This window comes from Anomaloglossus baeobatrachus, chromosome 4 (assembly GCF_048569485.1).
Source record: "Anomaloglossus baeobatrachus isolate aAnoBae1 chromosome 4, aAnoBae1.hap1, whole genome shotgun sequence".
In the NCBI taxonomy this organism is placed as follows: Eukaryota; Metazoa; Chordata; class Amphibia; order Anura; family Aromobatidae; genus Anomaloglossus; species Anomaloglossus baeobatrachus.
Window position 1 is genome coordinate 267,338,032 of NC_134356.1, and position 20,462 is coordinate 267,358,493.

At 48.1% G+C, this 20,462-nt stretch overlaps 1 protein-coding gene across 2 annotated transcripts in view; it reads left to right on the plus strand.

The window, feature by feature from the left end:
- RXYLT1 (ribitol xylosyltransferase 1) overlaps positions 1-20,462 on the plus strand; it is a 47,123-nt gene that overhangs the window by 19,626 nt on the left and 7,035 nt on the right. For both annotated transcript variants that reach the window (XM_075344818.1, XM_075344819.1), the window contains exons 3-5: positions 3,054-3,156; positions 14,726-15,040; positions 16,012-16,182. In XM_075344818.1, coding sequence (XP_075200933.1) covers positions 3,054-3,156; positions 14,726-15,040; positions 16,012-16,182 — 589 coding nt within the window. The remainder of the gene's footprint in view (positions 1-3,053; positions 3,157-14,725; positions 15,041-16,011; positions 16,183-20,462) is intronic.

The window sequence follows — 20,462 nt, forward strand, 5'->3', positions numbered from 1 at the left end:
GGCAAGACAGATCCCTCCATCTTAACAAGGGCGGAGAGTAACTGTGATAGGTCTCCTGCTGCATGTGATCCAAAATGTAACCTGCAGACATTAACTTCTGCTAGCCTAATCACTAATGAGCACACGGCTGGTTGACGCGCGAGCCTTCCTCTACAACTCAAGAGCACCAGATAAACCACAGTATGGAGTATTAGTCTGTACAGACTCTAATTCTGCCATGACTCTGCAACGTAAGAGCCAAACACCGTATGACAACAGACATACCAAAAGTAAATGATACGCTCTGAGCGACCTACACTGCTGTATCCCTCAGTACACCTAGGCCATGGTTCTCAGCAGTGCGAGTCCTGTTTACACCTGTTGATGTGCCGCTGAGAATGAAGATCTTTTGCGGTGCGATCGTCTCACCTCCCTAAGCGAGCATTTTGCTTGTTCATCAGGTGATTTTCAACTTGTTTACAGAACAAGATAAGTGTGAATATTAATCTTTCAGCGTTCATGCATCTGAAACCTCAGGCTCCTTGATACTCTTAAAGGGAACCTGTCATCAGAAATTTCGCCCAAAACCTAAAAGCTTCCCCCTCTGCAGCTCCTGGGCTGCATTCTAGGAAGGTCCCTGTTATTATTGTGCCCCATGTGAGACCAAAATAAAGCCTTTATAAAGTTCTACCTTTTTGTATGCAGCTTCTGTAAATCCGTCACGGGGGCGGGCTCTCTGCCGTCCGTTATTCTGCCCCTGGTCCTGTATGCCGCCCCCATCGCTCCTTTCCATATCTGATGCACCGCCCACTGCTCCAGCCATCCCCGCGCATGCCCAGTGCCAGTCTCACAGGACTGAGCAGTGTGACTGCTGGTGACATGTGCGCAGGCAAGTGATTATGGACGGGACTGTGACTGTTATCAGCAAGTACCCGCCCATAATCTCTTGAGCGCGCAAACCTCTCAGCTCAGTGTGAATGCTGGAGAGGTTTGCGCGCTCAAGAGATTATGGCCGGGTACTTGCTGATAACAGTCACAGTCCCGTCCATAATCACTTGCCTGCGCACACGTCACCAGCGGTCACACTGCTCAGTCCTGTGAGACTGGCACTGGGCATGCGCGGGGATGGCTGGAGCAGTGGGCGGTGCATCAGATATGGAAAGGAGCGATGGGGGCGGCATACAGGACCAGGGGGCAGAATAACGGACGGCAGAGAGCCCGCCCCCGTGACGGATTTACAGAAGCTGCATACAAAAAGGTAGAACTTTATAAAGGCTTTATTTTGGTCTCACATGGGGCACAATAATAACAGGGACCTTCCTAGAATGCAGCCCAGGAGCTGCAGAGGGGGAATCTTTTAGCTTTTGGGCGAAATTTCTGATGACAGGTTCCCTTTAAGGTACATTAACACATCCGTAAGAATTTTACTATACCTGAGAAACGGTCTTCTTATCACTGAATGAGTCATGTGTCTAAAGGTCCAGTCACACTAAGCAACTTACCAGCGATCCCAACAACGATAGGGATCGCTGGTAAGTTGCTAGGAGGTTGCTGGTGAGCTGTCACACTGCGACGCTCCAGCGATCCCACCAGCAACCTGACCTGGCAGGGATCGCTGGAGCGTGGCTACACGAGTTGCTGGTGAGCTCACCAGCAACCAGTGACCAGCCCCCAGTCTCCTAGTTACAGCACACATCAGGTTAATTAACCCGATGTGTGCTGCAGCTAAATGTGCACAGAGCAGGGAGCAGCGCACACTGAGCGCTGGCTCCTTGCTCTCCTAGTTACAGCACACATCGGGTTAATTGCCTGATGTGTGCTGCAGCTATCTGTGCACAGAGCAGGAGCCGGCAGCACAGGCAGTGAGAGCGGAGGAGGCTGGTATCAAAGGTAAATATCGGGTAACCAAGGACAGGGCTTCTTGGTTACCCGATGTTTACATTAGTTACCAGCCTCAGCAGAAGCCGGCTCCAGCTGCCTGCACATTTAGTTGTTGCTGTCTCGCTGTCACACACAGCGATCTGTGCTTCACAGCAGGACAGCAACAACTAAAAAATGGCCCAGGACATTCAGCAACAACCAACGACCTCACAGCAGGGGCCAGGTTGTTGCTGGATGTCACACACAGCAACATCGCTAGCAACGTCACAAAAGTTGTTCGTTACCAGCGATGTTGCTAGCGATGTTGCTTAGTGTGACGGGGCCTTAACTGTTACTTTAGTTCCCCTCCCAATAAATAGAACCCTGTAAGATAACGTTTTCCTTCAAATTAAGCTCTAAACAATCTGCAAGATCCAGGTGCAAATCAGAAGGCTTCTGATTTGCATCTGTGTTTCCCAGTTCCCCATAGACATGAATGGCCAATTCTAATCCACAAACAGAGATCAGAATAAGACCTGCTCTGAGTCTAACAGATCTCACACAACACCTTTTCATGCTTTTCACGGTTTTGTATAGGGATGAGTGAAACTTTGGGTCCGTATGCTGTCCGACATAAAAAAAACACGAATGTATCATGCGGATGTGTGAATGCAGACTAAGGCTATGTGCGCACTAGAGATGTGAAGTTTCTCGAGAAAATCTTCTCGAGAAACTTCTGGGAGTGAAGATTTGCTGACCTCCGGAAAAAATCCGCGGCAAAACCGCATGCGGATTTGCCGCGGATTAGCCGCGGATTTGCCGCGATTTTCCCGCGGGTGGTTCCCTGTGGATTTTTGCAGTCTGTACTGCAGAAATCCGCGGGATACCTGCGGATTTAATGGACATGTTCATTTTCTCAAGAAACTTTCTAGAGAAACTTTTCTCAAGAAACTTTCTTGAGAAAAATCCGCACCAGTGCGCACAGCTTTTTTTTTTTCTCATAGAATTTCATGGGAAATGTCTGCACAAAGATTGCAGACATTTCTCAAGAAATTTCCGCGGCAAATCCGCGGGTAAATCCGCGGGTATTTTGCTCTAGTGCGCACATAGCCTTATGGTTACTTATGAAGCCAGATCCAAAAAAAGAAGGGATCCCATACTGCCAAATGAAAATGTCATCTATAGTTCTTCACTGTTTTTCTATTTTTTTTCAGGGCATTATTTGTGGCAGCATATATTGGAAGGACCTCTGGATCCTGTTGAAGATACTGCTCATTGGAGGGAGGGAAAGCTCAAAATCGGAAGAACGGATATCAGGTATGATACTCTGCTTCTTCTCAGGAGGCCACAGTACAGTTTGATAAGAAGCCTAGTTCGCTGTAGTACCAGACAAGCATGTAAAGTGATGTGTTCTCCTTGTGTTTGCGTGGGTTTCCTCCCATCCTCCAAAGACTTACCTGGAATTAGATTGTGGGGATAGTGATGATGTCTGTAGAGCACTGTGGAATTAATCGTGCTATATAAGCGAGTAAAAAAAAAAATATCCACTTTGCAGGAGTTGGCAAAATATAGTCGGGTCTTTGAAAGCAAGATGTAAACATGTTGGTCTACAGCAGTCTTTGCTTAGTTGTGACCATATCATTATTTCATCTCCGCAAACAGATCCTACATCTATGAATATGCATCGCACTGTGTGCTCTGATGCTAGATATTTTTGTACCAAATTCGTTCTATGGGACCCAGATAGGCTAGGACTTTCTATGCCCATCAGTGTGTCTTGGACAAGTATGGCCCTATCATCAGTTCCCAGCTTGTCCTTCCGTGCTATGTGTTACAACACCTGCCATTTTGGAAATACAGTATCTGACCCACAGTTGCATAGAACTTTACGCGTGCCCATTTTCCCTGCTAAAACCACGTCACTTTCAAAAGTTGACTGTTCACTTCTTGCCTAATATATCACTTTTGCAGAAGCTACATGGAAATTTTTTGTAGAGCATCTTTTTAAGTGACTTCTGCAGTCTACAGAGTGAAGTATGTTCCATGTACCGTATATGCCGGCGTATAAGACGACTGGGCGTATAAGACGACCCCCAACTTCTGCCCTAAAAATATAGAATTTGGGATATACTGACTGTATAAGACTACCCCGCTCCCAAATGAAAAAAAGTCTGCTTTGATTGCAACATGTTAATTTTAATTCCGCGAGAGCCGTACAATATGTTTTTAAAGGGCCATTGACAGATCAATCGCTCCAATGTTCACTTAGTACAGCAAGGAATGCTCCTCCCTGCTGTATAAAGCCACAACTGGACTGAAACAATGGTACTACACTCTGCTACAAACAGACACACACAACTCTGCTACAAACAGACAAACACACACAACTCTGCTACAAACAGACAAACACACACAACTCTGCTACAAACAGACAAACACACACAACTCTGCTACAAACAGACAAACACACACAACTCTGCTACAAACAGACAAACACACACAACTCTGCTACAAACAGACAAACACAACTCTGCTACATACAGACAAACACATACAACTCTGCTACATACAGACAAACACATACAACTCTGCTACATACAGACAAACACATACAACTCTGCTACATACAGACAAACACATACAACTCTGCTACATACAGACAAACACATACAACTCTGCTACATACAGACAAACACGTACAACTCTGCTACATACAGACAAATACACACAACTCTGCTACATACAGACAAACACATACAACTCTGCTACATACAGACAAACACGTACAACTCTGCTACATACAGACAAACACATACAACTCTGCTACATACAGACAAACACATACAACTCTGCTACATACAGACAAACACATACAACTCTGCTACATACAGACAAACACATACAACTCTGCTACATACAGACAAACACGTACAACTCTGCTACATACAGACAAACACGTACAACTCTGCTACATACAGACAAACACGTACAACTCTGCTACATACAGACAAACACGTACAACTCTGCTACATACAGACAAACACGTTCAACTCTGCTACATACAGACAAATACACACAACTCTGCTACATACAGACAAACACGTACAACTCTGCTACATACAGACAAACACGTACAACTCTGCTACATACAGACAAACACGTACAACTCTGCTACATACAGACAAACACATACAACTCTGCTACATACAGACAAACACATACAACTCTGCTACATACAGACAAACACGTACAACTCTGCTACATACAGACAAACACATACAACTCTGCTACATACAGACAAACACATACAACTCTGCTACATACAGACAAACACGTACAACTCTGCTACATACAGACAAACACGTACAACTCTGCTACATACAGACAAACACATACAACTCTGCTACATACAGACAAATACACACAACTCTGCTGCTCTGTGGGGCCTGCACCCGCGGCTCGGCGGGTACAGCACCCGCGGCATCGGCGGGGGGGGGATTGGCAGGGCATACATCTGGGGGGTTAGAAGCAGCTCACCGGGGCCCATAATGGGCACAAGTCCCCCTGTGTTAGATATCGCCCCCATAGTGCTGCCCATGGCCCCTATATAGATCGCACAAGTCCCCCTGTGTCAGATATCGCCCCCATAGTGCTGCCCATGGCCCCTATAGATCGCACAAGTCCCCCTGTGTCAGATATGGCCCCTAGGCTGCTGCCCAAAGTAAAATAAACCCCTCTTTCCTTATCTCCTGTCTGGCTCCGTGCTTCTGTTCTTCCACTTCCTGGTTGTCAGTGCGGTCATGTGATCGGCACAGCAGCCTGAGATCTCTGTGTGCCTGATCACAGTGGAAGCAGGGACACAGGGAGAAACGCTGCAGGGGTAAGTAAAGCTTTTTTATTTTAGAAGGAGCAGCAGCCTGGGGGCCAAATCTAACACAGGGGGGACATGTGCGATCACACTGGGACGCAGGCTCATATAATATGCACCGCTGCCCCAGCCCCTCACTGCGTGCGATTTCAGCACCACCGGAGATGGACAGCGGCTGTGCATATTATATGAGCGGGTGCAGGAGATCAAAGGATGCAGGCCGCAGCGTTCCCCTGTGCTCCAGAGCTGCTGCCCCCACCTCCCATGGACGCTGCAGTGTACATACACACCCCACACCCCCCCCCCGTATATCCGGCGTATAAGACGACCCCCCACTGTAGCCATTATTTTAAGGGGGTAAAAAGTCGTCTTATACGCCAGTATATACGGTATGTAAAAATACTCCTCTACAGCTCAAGCTGGAAGTAAAAATTGGACAATCCCACTATACTGTAAACACTTAATGTAAGCCCTTGTTACTCCCAACACACACTATATATAATATATATATGTGTGTGTGTGCTTCTATATATATTCATGTGTGTGTGTGTGTGTGTGTGTGTGTGTGTGTGTGTGTGTGTGTGTGTATGTGTGTATATATAATACACACACAGCCCCATTCTCTATTATTGGTACAAGTGCTACCCAATAAAAACTGACGCAGGTTATCTTTAAGGCCTAGTTCCTATATCTTTTCTTCTGGGCTTTAAGTCCCATGCAGGAGATATCATTGCTTTCTAGTCACAAAACAGAAGATATATATATATATATATATATATATATATAATATATATATATATATATATATATATATATATATATCTTCTATTTTGTGACTAGAAAGCAATGATATCTCCTGCATGGGACTTAAAGCCCAGAAGAAAAGATATAGGAACTAGGCCTTAAAGATAACCTGCGTCAGTTTTTATTGGGTAGCACTTGTACCAATAATAGAGAATGGGGCTGTCCATATGCCTGACATTTTTTTTTTTTTTTTTTAATGGACTGAGCAGTCTGCAAAATTGCAGAAACTTGTCCGATATTGGTCGGAGTGTTCAATCAAAATTGGCAATGGGTTTGTATAAAAAAAATCTGACAGCCCTCCAATGCTACCTGAATGCAATCCAATTTTCTTTGTCGCTCCATTGGGAGACCCAGACAATTGGTGTATAGCTTCTGCCTCCGGAGGCCACACAAAGCATTACACTTTAAAAAGTGTAACCCCTCCCCTCTGCCTATACACCCTCCCGTGCATCACGGGCCCATCAGTTTTTTGCTTTGTGTTGAAGGAGGCAGACACGTTCACGCAAGCTCCACATTTTAGTCAGCAGCAGCTGCTGACTTTATCGGATGGAAGAAAAGAGGGCCCCTAACAGGGCTCCCGGCATGCTCCCTTCTCACCCCACTCTGGTCGGCGGTGCTGTTAAGGTCGAGGTACCCATTGCGGGTACAAAGGCTGGAGCCACATGCCGTTATCCTTCCCCATCCCTTAGGGGCTCTGGGTGAAGTGGGATCCTAACCGGTCACCATACACTGGGACCGGGCTCCCTCCGCAGCCCCTGGGGGAATCTGACGGACAGGAGACCGGGTATCATCAGGGACAGGCCCTGCTACTCTGAGGTACTCTGTGTCCCCTTGGGGACGGCGCATAGAGCGCCTGTGTAACGGACGCTGCAGCAGCTGCTGGGTGTTTTTGTCACCGGGACTACCGCGCCGACCGCGCTTGTTTCCCGGCCACGTTACTAACTTTAGTCCCCGGCTTTTGCGCCCTAGTACCGCATACTCCCGCCCCCGGGCCTGCCAGTCAGGGGTAAGGGCTGGACACTATACTGGACGTTAGCGGTGAGGGCTGGAGCATACTTAGTTATCCTCCCCCCCCCTCACTGAGCACTGCGGGGCACCAGATTCCCGCACTTTCTGAGGCACGCCCACGGCTCCCTCCTCCTCTCAGAACGCCGGCAGCCATTGCTATCAGCACTTCTGCCGGTGGAGAACTTCAGCCGAGCTCCGCTGAGGGCGGTCGGTAAGCCGCACCTGTTACTAGGTGCTGGCCCCCCTGGGTGCCGAAGTGTATATATATATATCCTTATATTGTATACATTTACTCTGTTCAGCCGCATTATTTGCTTTTGGCTATATACCCTCACTGTTTGCTCTAAGAGGAGACAACAGCATGTCGTCCGCAAAAAGCAAGGGTGCCAAGGCACAGGCTTATTTTGCAACCTGTACCTCTTGTGCGGCTATGTTACCTGCAGGTTCCACCTACCCTCATTGTGTGCAATGCTCGGCCCCTGTGACACTCACTCAGCCGGAGCCTCAGCCACTGGTGGGACCCTCGGCTCAGGTAGAACCACCGGCTACCACTGTCCAGGTGGCAGGGACAGAGTTTGCAGTGTTGGCTGAGAAACTTTCTGAGTCACTTTCTCAATCCATGGCTCAGTCTATGGATAGATGGTCTGCTAAGATACTTGAAGCTTTGCAGCACAGACCGGTAACACAGGCCCCGGGCACTGTTGATTCATTGCCCCCAGGCCCCCCTCGGTCAGAGCAGCAAAGTGCTCCTGGGGTGACTCCTAGGTCCCACGGTGAGGACTCCGACACGGACCGCAGTCCCAGACCGGCTAAGCGGGCTCGCTGGGAGCTTCCCTCGACTTCATCACACTGCTCAGGGTCTCAGCATGATGACTCTCTGGAGGATGAAGCGGATGTGGCAGATCAGGGCTCTGATCCTGACGCTGCTCTCAATCTTGATACACCTGAAAGGGACGCCATAGTAAATGACCTTATAGCGTCCATCAACCAGGTGCTAGAACTTTCTCCTCCAGCTCCTCCGATTGAGGAGTCAGCTTCTCAGCAGGAGAAATTCCAATTTCGGTTTCCCAAACGTACACGGAGTGCGTTTTTCGATCACTCCAACTTCAGAGATACAGTCCAGAAACACTGAGCTTTTCCGGACAAGCGCTTTACTAAGCGCCTTAATGACAAACGTTACCCCTTCCCCACTGACGTAGTTAAGGGTTGGGCTCAGTGTCCCAAGGTGGATCCTCCAGTCTCTAGACTGGCGGCTAGATCCATAGTAGCAGTGGCAGATGGTTCATCGCTCAAGGATGCCACTGACAGGCAAATAGAGCTCCTGATGAAATCCATCTATGAAGCCATAGGCGCGTCTTTTGCTCCGGCATTCGCAGCCGTATGGGCACTCCAAGCTATCTCAGCTTGTCTGTCTGAGATTAATGCAGTCACGCGTGCCTCTACTCCGCAGGTTGTGTCTTTAACCTCTCAGGCGTCGGCTTTTTCGTCCTACGCCATGAACGCCGTCCTGGACTCGGCGAGCCGTACAGCGGTAGCATCCGCCAATTCAGTGGCAGTCCGCAGGGCCATGTGGCTACGCGAATGGAAGGCAGACTCTGCTTCCAAGAAGTTCTTAACCGGTTTGCCATTTTCTGGCGACCGTCTGTTTGGCGAGCAATTGGATGAAATTATTAAACAATCCAAGGGAAAGGACTCGTCCTTACCCCAGTCCAAACCAAACAGACCTCAACAACGGAAGATACAGCCGAGGTTTCGGTCCTTTCGGCCCTCAGCCAGGTCTCAATTCTCCACGTCCAACAGGCCACAGAAGGGCCAGAGGAACTCTGATCCATGGCGGTCTAAGTCACGTCCTAAAAAGACCGCCAGAGGAACCGCCCCCAAGGCGGCCTCCTCATGACTTTCGGCCTCCCCAAACCGCATCCTCGGTCGGTAGCAGGCTCTCCCGCTTTTGCGACGCCTGGTTGCCACATGTCCAAGACTGATGGGTGAGAGACATTTTGTCTTACGGTTACAGGATAGAGCTCAGCTCTCGTCCTCCGACTCGTTTCTTCAGAACATCTCCGCCCCCCGAGCGAGCCGATGCTCTTTTTCAGGCGGTGAGCACTCTGAAGGCAGAAGGAGTTGTGATCCCAGTTCCCCTTCAGGAACGTGGTCGCGGTTTTTACTCCAACTTGTTTGTGGTGCCAAAAAAGGACGGATCATTCCGTCCCGTTCTGGACCTCAAACTGCTCAACAGACACGTGAAAACCAGACGGTTCCGGATGGAATCTCTCCGCTCCGTCATCGCCTCAATGTCCCAAGGAGACTTTCTAGCATCAATCGACATCAGGGATGCTTATCTCCACGTGCCGATTGCACCAGAGCATCAGCGCTTCCTGCGTTTCGCCATCGGAGACGAACACCTTCAGTTCGTGGCTCTGCCTTTCGGCCTGGCGACAGCCCCACGGGTCTTCACCAAGGTCATGGCAACAGTGGTGGCAGTCCTACACTCTCAGGGACACTCGGTGATCCCTTATTTAGACGATCTTCTAGTCAGGGCACCCTCCCGGGTGGCATGCCAACACAGCCTGAATACTGCTCTGGAGACTCTCCAGAGGTTCGGGTGGATCATCAATTTCCCAAAGTCACAATTGACTCCGACTCAATCGCTAACTTACCTCGGGATGGAGTTTCATACTCTCTCAGCGATAGTGAAGCTCCCGCTGGACAAACAGCGTTCACTACAGACAGGGGTGCAATCTCTCCTTCAAGCCCAGTCACACCCCTTGAGGCGCCTCATGCACTTCCTAGGGAAGATGGTGGCAGCAATGGAGGCAGTTCCATTTGCGCAGTTTCATTTGCGTCCACTCCAATGGGACATTCTCCGCAAATGGGACAGGAGGTCGACGTCCCTCGACAGGAACGTCTCCCTTTCTCGGGCAGCCAAAGTCTCTCTTCAGTGGTGGCTTCTTCCCACTTCTCTGTCAAAAGGAAAATCCTTCCTGCCCCCATCCTGGGCTGTGGTCACGACGGACGCGAGTCTGTCAGGGTGGGGAGCGGTCTTTCTCCACCACAGGGCTCAGGGCACCTGGACTCAGCCAGAGTCCTCCCTTCAGATCAATGTTCTGGAGATAAGGGCAGTGTATCTAGCCCTAAAGGCGTTCCAGCCGTGGCTGGAAGGCAGGCAGATCCGAATTCAGTCGGACAACGCCACGGCGGTGGCGTACATCAATCACCAAGGCGGCACACGCAGTCGTCAGGCCTTCCAGGAAGTTCGGCGGATTCTGCTGTGGGTGGAAGCCACAGCCTCCACCATCTCCGCAGTTCACATCCCGGGCGTAGAAAACTGGGAAGCAGACTTTCTCAGTCGCCAGGGCATGGACGCAGGGGAATGGTCTCTTCACCCGGACGTGTTTCAAGAGATTTGTTGCCGCTGGGGAACGCCGGACGTCGACCTAATGGCGTCCCGGCACAACAACAAGGTCCCGGCATTCATGGCACGGTCTCAAGATCACAGAGCTCTGGCGGCAGACGCATTAGTTCAGGATTGGTCGCAGTTTCGACTGCCTTATGTATTTCCTCCTCTGGTACTGCTGCCCAGAGTGTTACGCAAGATCAGGTCCGACTGCCGCCGCGCCATCCTCATCGCCCCAGACTGGCCGAGGAGGTCGTGGTACCCGGATCTGTGGCATCTCACGGTGGGTCAACCGTGGACACTACCAGACCGACCAGACTTGCTGTCTCAAGGGCCATTTTTCCATCTGAATTCCGCGGCCCTCAACCTGACTGTGTGGCCATTGAGTCCTGGATCCTAGCGTCTTCAGGGTTATCTCAAGCGGTCATTGCCACTATGAGACAGGCCAGGAAACCAACGTCCGCCAAGATCTACCACAGGACGTGGAGGATCTTCTTATCCTGGTGCTCTGATCAGGGTTTTACTCCCTGGCCGTTTGCTTTGCCCACTTTTCTGTCCTTCCTTCAATCCAGAATGGACAAGGGTTTGTCTCTCGGCTCTCTCAAGGGACAAGTATCGGCGCTTTCCGTGTTTTTTCAAAAGCGTCTAGCCAGGCTTCCGCAGGTACGCACGTTCCTGCAGGGGGTTTGCCACATAGTCCCTCCTTACAAGCGTCCGCTAGAACCCTGGGATCTTAACAGGGTGCTAACGGCTCTTCAGAAACCACCCTTCGAGCCGATGAGGGATGTTTCTCTTTCACGTCTTTCGCAGAAGGTGGTCTTCCTAGTGGCAGTCACATCACTTCGGAGAGTGTCTGAGCTAGCAGCGCTGTCATGCAAAGCCCCCTTCCTGGTGTTTCACCAGGATAAGGTGGTTCTGCGTCCGGTCCCGGATTTTCTCCCTAAGGTGGTATCTCCTTTTCATCTCAATCAGGATATCTCCTTACCTTCTTTTTGTCCTAATTCAGTTCACCAATGTGAAAAGGATTTGCACTTGTTAGATCTTGTGAGAGCACTCAGACTCTACATTTCTTGTACGGCGCCCCTGCGCCGTTCTGATGCGCTCTTTGTCCTTGTCGCTGGCCAGCGTAAAGGGTCACAGGCTTCCAAGTCAACCTTGGCTCGGTGGATCAAGGAACCGATTCTTGAAGCCTACCGTTCTTCGGGGCTTCCGGTCCCTTCAGGGCTGAAAGCCCATTCTACCAGAGCCGTGGGTGTGTCCTGGGCATTGCGGCACCAGGCTACGGCTCAGCAGGTATGTCAGGCGGCTACCTGGTCGAGTCTGCACACTTTCACGAAACACTATCAGGTGCATACCTATGCTTCGGCAGATGCCAGCCTAGGTAGGCGAGTCCTTCAGGCGGCGGTTGCCCACCTGTAGGAAGGGGCCGTTTTACGGCTCTTTTTATTCAAGGTATTCTTTTACCCACCCAGGGACTGCTTTTGGACGTCCCAATTGTCTGGGTCTCCCAATGGAGCGACAAAGAAGAAGGGAATTTTGTTTGCTTACCGTAAATTCCTTTTCTTCTAGCTCCTATTGGGAGACCCAGCACCCGCCCCTGTTCCCTTCGGGCTGTTGTTTTTTTGTGTACACATGTTGTTCATGTTGCATTGTTCTTTGGTTCATGGTTCAGTTCTCCGAACATCCTTCGGATTGAGTTTACCTTAGACCAATTTATAAGTTTCCTCCTTCCTGCTTTGGCACCAAAACTGATGGGCCCGTGATGCACGGGAGGGTGTATAGGCAGAGGGGAGGGGTTACACTTTTTAAAGTGTAATGCTTTGTGTGGCCTCCGGAGGCAGAAGCTATACACCAATTGTCTGCGTCTCCCAATAGGAGCTAGAAGAAAAGGAATTTACGGTAAGTAAACAAAATTCCCTTCTTCACAGACTTTTGGGAGAAGGAGAAACGTTAAATACATACAAGGAAAACTGATGAAACTCGGACCAAGCTTTGAAAAAATTCAGTCCGTTTTTCTAATATGTGAAAAATAACCTGATGTGAATGAAGTCTAAAGGCCCTGTCACACACAGAGATAAATCTGCGGCAGATCTGTGGTTGCAGTGAAATTGTGGACAATCAGTGCCAGGTTTGTGGCTGTGTACAAATGAAACAATATGTCCATGATTTCACTGCAACCACAGATCTGCCAAAGATTTATCTGTGTGTGACGGGGCCTGAAGGATATACATAAATTGCATGAGTTGTTTGGCTGTGAACCTTGTAATTTTTGCTAAACTGTATAATCTTTGTAAATTGTGTTTTTAAAAAAATAATATCTGTGTACAAATTCTTTACGACTTTTAGCAAAAAACATTTGTAAGCCAAACCGAGAAATGGGGCCAAAACAGAGACCTGGAACTCTCTATTTTTTTTTTTTGTTTTTTGTTAATGTTTCATTTCTGTGTTACACTAAAATGAATCAGAGAATCCAGGCGTATATAAAATTCACAATTTGTGTATCAGCTGAAAACCTCTGGAATTCCCAAACTCCGCTTACAATAACAATCATAAAAAGAACAAGGTGAACACACATAAAAATAAACTTAAATAAAAAATACGCAATTCGAAAACAAAAAATCGGTAACTAGACACAAAAAGATGCAAACGTAATAATTAATTAGCACCAAGGAGTTTCTATAAATGTTATTGCTTTATATAATAACGTCAGGGTCACAATATGTGGAACTAAGACATAAAAATGTCTGCAACCAGTGTGTAGTCAAAAAGAGGTGGACTTATCACAATATTTGTTAATATTTGGTGTAGCGCTCTGTTCCCTTTTTAGTTTTTCCTGTACAGTGGCATTTGTAACTTGTTACATTACAACAGGGGTCTCAAACACACGGACCGCATGCGGCCCCTGAGGATGCTTCTTATAGCCCGTAGACCCCGTGCTGATCGCAGCCATATGCAAGGGACCGGCGCCGTCAGCAATTCACTTCCCTTGAATCATTTTAGGTGCCGCGCCACTGCGTCGGTTTATGACGTCACCTGCCTGCCTCTGATTGGTCGGCGGCTGCCATTGGTAGAGTGCAGAGGAGGGCCTGGCACCGCAAATGATTCTAAGGAAGTGAATCGCTGACGACCGCGATCGTCATGGGGACTACACGTAAGCATGTAAGAGGACACAAAGGGCACAAGGATGGGGGACATTACTACAGGGCACAAGGATGTTGGACATTATTACAGGACACAAGGATGGGGCAAATTACAGGGCACAATACTGCAAGGCACAAGGATGGGGCATATTACTACAGGTTACAAGGATGGGTACTTTACTACAAGGCACAAGGTTGGGGCACTTTACTACAGGGCACAAGGATGGGGCACATTACTACAGGATGTTGGCCACGATTACTATATGATGCTGCTAATTGTAAAACAATATTACGTACAAGAAGGGGATAAAATGTAAAAAATTCAAAATAAAGCATCAATTTTTTATATTTTTTTTTAACCATTTAAAATGTTAAATAAACAAAGTGCATGTTTGGTATAACAAACAAGCAAAAAAAAGTGATCCAAAAGTGTCACTTTGTCCTGCAAAGAATGCGCCCCCCCCTTTTCAATTTTTTTTTTTTTTGTGTGGCCAATATACCCAACTGAGTTTGTGACCCCTGCATTACAGGATGGGATTACCCCTTTGATGTCAATTATAGGACAGTGGAAAGCCCGTTTAACCTCGGTAACCAGTATTTCCTTTAAGATCAGGCTGTTACACATTGGTGTGAGATCCGTCTCTATATTTTGTTTTATCCTTTTTCCTCTAGCTTCATCACTGGCCCCGCAGTTGTTCCAGGTTACTTTTCAGTGGAAGCCCACAATGTAGTTCTGGTTCTCAATGGCAGAGAACAAGCAAAGATTTCTTTTGCCACCCAATGGCTTCAGTACACACAGACTCTGATTGAAAACCATAAACTCCGACATGTTGCTGTAGTGCTGCTAGGAAGTGAGCAATGCAGTAACGACTGGATCCTTCCCTATCTGAAGAGGAACAGAGGGTTTGTGGAGGTACTCTACCTTGTCTATGACAATACATGGATTAATGAGGAAGATGTCTACCAATGGCCGCTAGGTGTAGCCACGTAAGTTTTCTTTCTCTTACGTTCTACTACTTCTCATAATGGAAAACTTGAATAAAAACTAATTAGATAAGTCAGTTAAGTCTTCTTTTTTTTTTTTTTTTTTTTTTAATTTTCCTTTGTACATCAACCATACACATGAGAAAAAGAAATTTTGTAATATATCTTATTAGAGAAATCTGCATTAAAATTCTATGGACAACTATTAATTAATGAGAACTTGTAGCAAAATGTCTGTTTAGGTGTCTAGTTCCCCTCCTGCTCTCTCCATAGAGTTTAAAAAGCACCAGCTGTCATCTCCCACCTCTGTAATGTGAAAAATCAGTTTTCACTGAATACAGATTTTACCCATTAATTGAGTGTCTGATCAGTCCAGGAGGTGAAAGAAACAATTTCTCTAATATGATATATTATACAGTTGACTAATTTCATGTGGACTATTGATTTATAAATCCATACATAGACTTTAAATGTCCAGACAACCTCTCCTATTCTGCAGCGACATTCTAAATTGTCACTTCTTAGTAGCCGTATCTGTACGTGATCGTGTAGCTGAGGGAACAGGATTCGGCTGTGAGATATCCGGAGTCTCCTTAGAGAAGGCATAGACAGTGCATTATTTTATGTGACCTCTCCGTATCGTTGTGTGTACAGTGCTTCCTATTACTATGTACACGTCAGTGGGAAGTGCTGACTGCTTCCTGCTCCATACACAGTGATCATGTGATTGCTGTGTATAGTGAGGAAGCAGGAGCTGCTAAGTCATAGGAAAGAAATACAACTCTAATTTGTAGCCAGGAGGTTGCATTTTCCTTGTAACTGGGACTAATATACCAACCTCGGTTACAGGGGAAATAACAACATAAAAATACTCCTCCAAAGATCTTCTATGTCCTTAGCGGGGGCACAATGTGCAAAATTTAAAAATTTAAATAAACAAAAATCACTAATTACATAATATATTAACATTTCAGATACAGAAACTTCCCAGTCATTGATCCAAGTTGGTCTCTGGTTCATGATTCAAGGCCATACTTGTGCAACTTTTTAGGGACAGTATATGGCAACTCGTCTAGAGAGATTCTCATGGAGGTTATAAGGAACGAGGGTCTTGACCAATTCTGTTGGATCTCATCCAGAAATGAGTAAGTATTGTTTTCTTACAGACTCTCTGGGCAACCTCTTTCCTACAGTCTTTTTCCATTGATGAGCTGAGCAAAAGGGGGCCCTAGTGTAGGAAAACTACATATTGTAGCTGCTCGCATTAATAAAGTGTTTACGTTGTAGGGAAATTAAGTATTGCCGCTACTCACTGAAAGCCATGGTTGCCTTTTTAATACAGGCATCCCCAATCTGTGGCTCATATTATGTGCCAGCTTGGCGAATTAGCACCAGGTTTAGTAAACCACTAGGAAGAGAAAATCCTCATACGGTGACTTTTGTGAGTGGCCCACGTAGAAGAGTATATCCGGTTGTGCATACACTGGTGGGTAGGATAAATACACTGGAGATCAAAATTAGAGAACAACACTCAATTTCCTAAATGTTAAGGTCATTGTGTAGTCCTATGTGATTATATCCTAACATGAGTAAACTTGCAGGATTTTAAGCTTATTGCATACATTGAATTTATTCCGAAGCATATACTTAAGGCTAGGTTCACATTTCCGTTGTTTTGCATCAGTCACATGCGTTGCTTGACGCTCGTGACTGATGCGTTGTACAACGGATGACCATAATTGAAATTAGAAAGCAGATTCCGTTGTAAAACGAGAGCGAGAGAACGATCAGCTGATCGCTCACAATAGAGCGATCAGATGATCTCTCGGTGGCCGGCTTTTGAGAGCGATCATATGATCCCCTGGCGGCCGGCTATTGTGAATGATCAGCTGATCGCTCTCATTAGCCGGCTGCCGGGAGATCAGCTGATTGCTCACAGCAGCCGACCGCCAGGTGATCAGCTGATCGCTTACAGCAGCCGGCCGCCGGGAGATCTGCTGATCGCTTACAGCAGCCGGCCGCCGGGAGATCTGCTGATCACTTACAGCAGCTGGCCGCCGGGAGATCTGCTGATCGCTTACAGCAGCCGGCCGCCGGGCGATCAGCTGATCGCTTACAGCAGCCGGCCGCCGGGCGATCAGCTGATCGTTCTGCCGCCGAGACAGAGCAGGGGCAGCGAAATCCTAAGGATTCTGCTGTTCGAAAAACGTTAGTCTGCGTTCCTGCCGCCCGACGGTCAGTCGTTCCACGACTGATGAGTCGGGCGGAGGATGCAACGTAAGGGCATCAGTCACAATCTTCCGCTCATATAAGTTTATGGGAAACAACGGAATCTGCCAAACGGATTGCGTTGTTTATCAGAGCGGCGGATTGTGACTGATGCAAAACAACGGAAATGTGAACCTAGCCTAAAATGTAAACGAGATAAATGAAAAAGAACACTGATCAAAATTAGAGAATACTTTCAGATTCCTGCAAAGTGACTGAAACCCTACGGCTGCAAGTTGTCCATATGAAGGCCAAAGAGTTGACCCTATCAGTTATAGGAAGAGAAGTTGGTCGTTCAAAGTCTGTGATTTTGAGAGTATTGCATTTTTACAACATCACAAACGCTTTCAAGTCCCCCAAGAAGGCTGGTCACCCTCGAAAGAGAAATGCAAGAGAGGACAGGATAACGTGAAGAATCTCCATGGGTAATCGTTTCAACACTGCAGCTGGAATTGCTCATCATCGTTTCATCATAGTGTCACGACATAAAGAGCATTTGGACTGAAAGCCCACTCTGGAGTGACCAAACCTCTCATTAGCAGAAAGAATCAAAAGGCTAAACTCACCTTTGGTGAGGAGCATGTTGTGTGGACAGAGGAGAAGTGGTCCACAGTTTATTTTAGTGATGAAAACAAGTTTAATGTATTTGGGTCTGATGGGAAACATTATGTTCGCCAAGAAACTTGGGAAAGATTGAACCCAAAGTGTGTTAAGAAGGCAGTGAAAGATGGTGGAGAAAGCGTCATGGTTTGGGGAATGTTTTCTGTAGCAGGAGTTGGACCTTTCATACAGCTACATCGCAGAGCAAATGCAAGTGTGTATCAGAACCTTCTTCAACAATACGTGGATCCTCACTTGCATTCATCAATCAGCCAGCAATTTTCATGCAGGACAATGCCCCCTGTCACACTGCATAACTGGTAAAGCAGTTTGTTGAAACAGAAAACATTGAAACAATGAAATGGCCAGCCCAGACCTGATCTAAACCTATGGGAAATCCTTTGACAAAGTTATGGCCAAAAAACTCACAACAGTCAAAGAACTGTGGAAGAGAAGAAGAAGAGTGGACCAAAATCACACCAGAGCAGTGTGAATATTAGTGATGTCTTGTGACCGCAGATGTGCTGAAGTCATTCAAAGCAAAGGCCTGTACACCTCCTACTGATTGGTGACTGTTACCTTCAAAAAAGGTAGTTATAATCTTTCTCTGTGCTACAGGCATTGTTCTCTAATTATGATCATCACGTTTTGGGCGAAATAAAGGTTTCTTTGTCGCTCCTAATTGGGAGACCCAGACAATTGGGTGTATAGCTACTGCCTCCGGAGGCCACACAAAGTATTACACTAAAAAGTGTAAGGCCCCTCCCCTTCTGGCTATACACCCCCCCGTGGGATCACGGGCTCCTCAGTTTTATGCTTTGTGCGAAGGAGGTCAGACATCCACGCATAGCTCCACTGTTTAGTCAGCAGCAGCTGCTGACTATGTCGGATGGAAGAAAAGAGGGCCCATACTAGGGCCCCCAGCATGCTCCCTTCTCACCCCACTTTCTGTCGGCGGTGTTTGTTAAGGTTGAGGTACCCATTGCGGGTACAGAGGCTGGAGCCCACATGCTGATTCCTTCCCCATCCCCATTAGGGCTCTGGGTGAAGTGGGACTTTACCGGTCTCCAGGCACTGAGACCGTGCTCCTTCCACAGCCCCCGGAGAATCGGCTGGATATGGAGCTGAGTATCGTCAGGGACAGGGCCCTGCTTCGTTAAGGTACTCTGTGTCCCCGGGCATACCGCGCGCACACCGCAGCATGCTGGGCGTGTTAGTGCGCCGGGGACATCAGCGCTGCTGCGCTTGTGCCATTCCTCACTACAGCGCTGCTGAGTGAGTAGACTTAGTACGAACGGCCGCGCCGGCCGCTGGGGTCAGTTTTCACTGCGACGCGGCTGGGACTTGTGGTGCGCCGGGGACTTCCGCGCTAGCCGTGCATGTATGACGGCCGCGCTTATTACTACAGTCCCCGGCTTTTGCGGCCTAGTTCGTTTCGTTCCCGCCCCCAGACCTGCCAGTCAGGGGGAGGGCGGGACGCTGTACAGACCATCAGCGCTGAGGGCTGGAGTCTGCTTTACATACTCCAGCCCTCACACTGGGCACAGTGGGACGCCAGTTTCCCGCACTTTGTTTGTGGCACGCCCACGGTCCGCCCCTCCTCACAGGACGCCGGCAGCCATTCCTGTCTGCACGCTGAGCTGGAGAGGGGAGACTGGGAGACCCAGACACGGGATTCTGCGACCTCACACCCGCTTTTCAGTGGGCGGTAAGCAGCCCTCAAGGGCTCACCCCCACTTGTGCCGAAGTGTACTTTGTATTTTTGTGCTTGCATGCTATACATTACACTGTACGGTCGCTGGTGACTCTCTGCTATATACCCTCCTAGGTTACTCAAGGCAGACAACAGCATGTCGTCCGCAAAAAGCAAACGTGCCAAGGCACAGACTTTATATGCTGCTTGTACCGCATGTGGGGCTGCTCTACCGGCAGGTTCCACTGACCCCCATTGTGTGCAGTGCTCGGCCCCTGTGGCACTTGCTCAGCCGGGGCCGCTGCTAGAGGTGACCCAGGGAGAACCACCTGTGAATGCTGTCCAGGTGACAGGGACGGAGTTTGCAGTTTTTGCTGACAGATTGTCTATGACTATGTCTAAAATTCTTGAAACATTGCAGTCTAGACCAGTAACTCAGACCATGGGCACTGTTGAATCATTGCTCCCTGGTCCCCCTCAGCTGGAACACTCCCGAGCTCAGGAGGTGTCGCATACACCCCAGGGTGACGACTCTGACTCGGACGACAGTCCCAGACGGCCTAAGTGGGCTCGCTATGAGCGGCCCTCAACTTCATCACACTGGTCAGGGCCCCAGCTGGACGACTCTCTATGTGATGAGGCGGATGTGGCTGATCAGGATTCTGATCCTGGGACCGTTCTCAATCTGGATACGCCTGATGGTGACGCCATAGTGAATGATCTTATAGCGTCCATCAATAGAATGTTAGATATTTCTCCACCAGCTCCTCCTGCGGAGGAGTCAGCCTCACAGCAGGAGAAATTCCATTTCAGGTATCCCAAGCGTAAATTGAGCACTTTTCTGGACCACTCTGACTTTAGAGA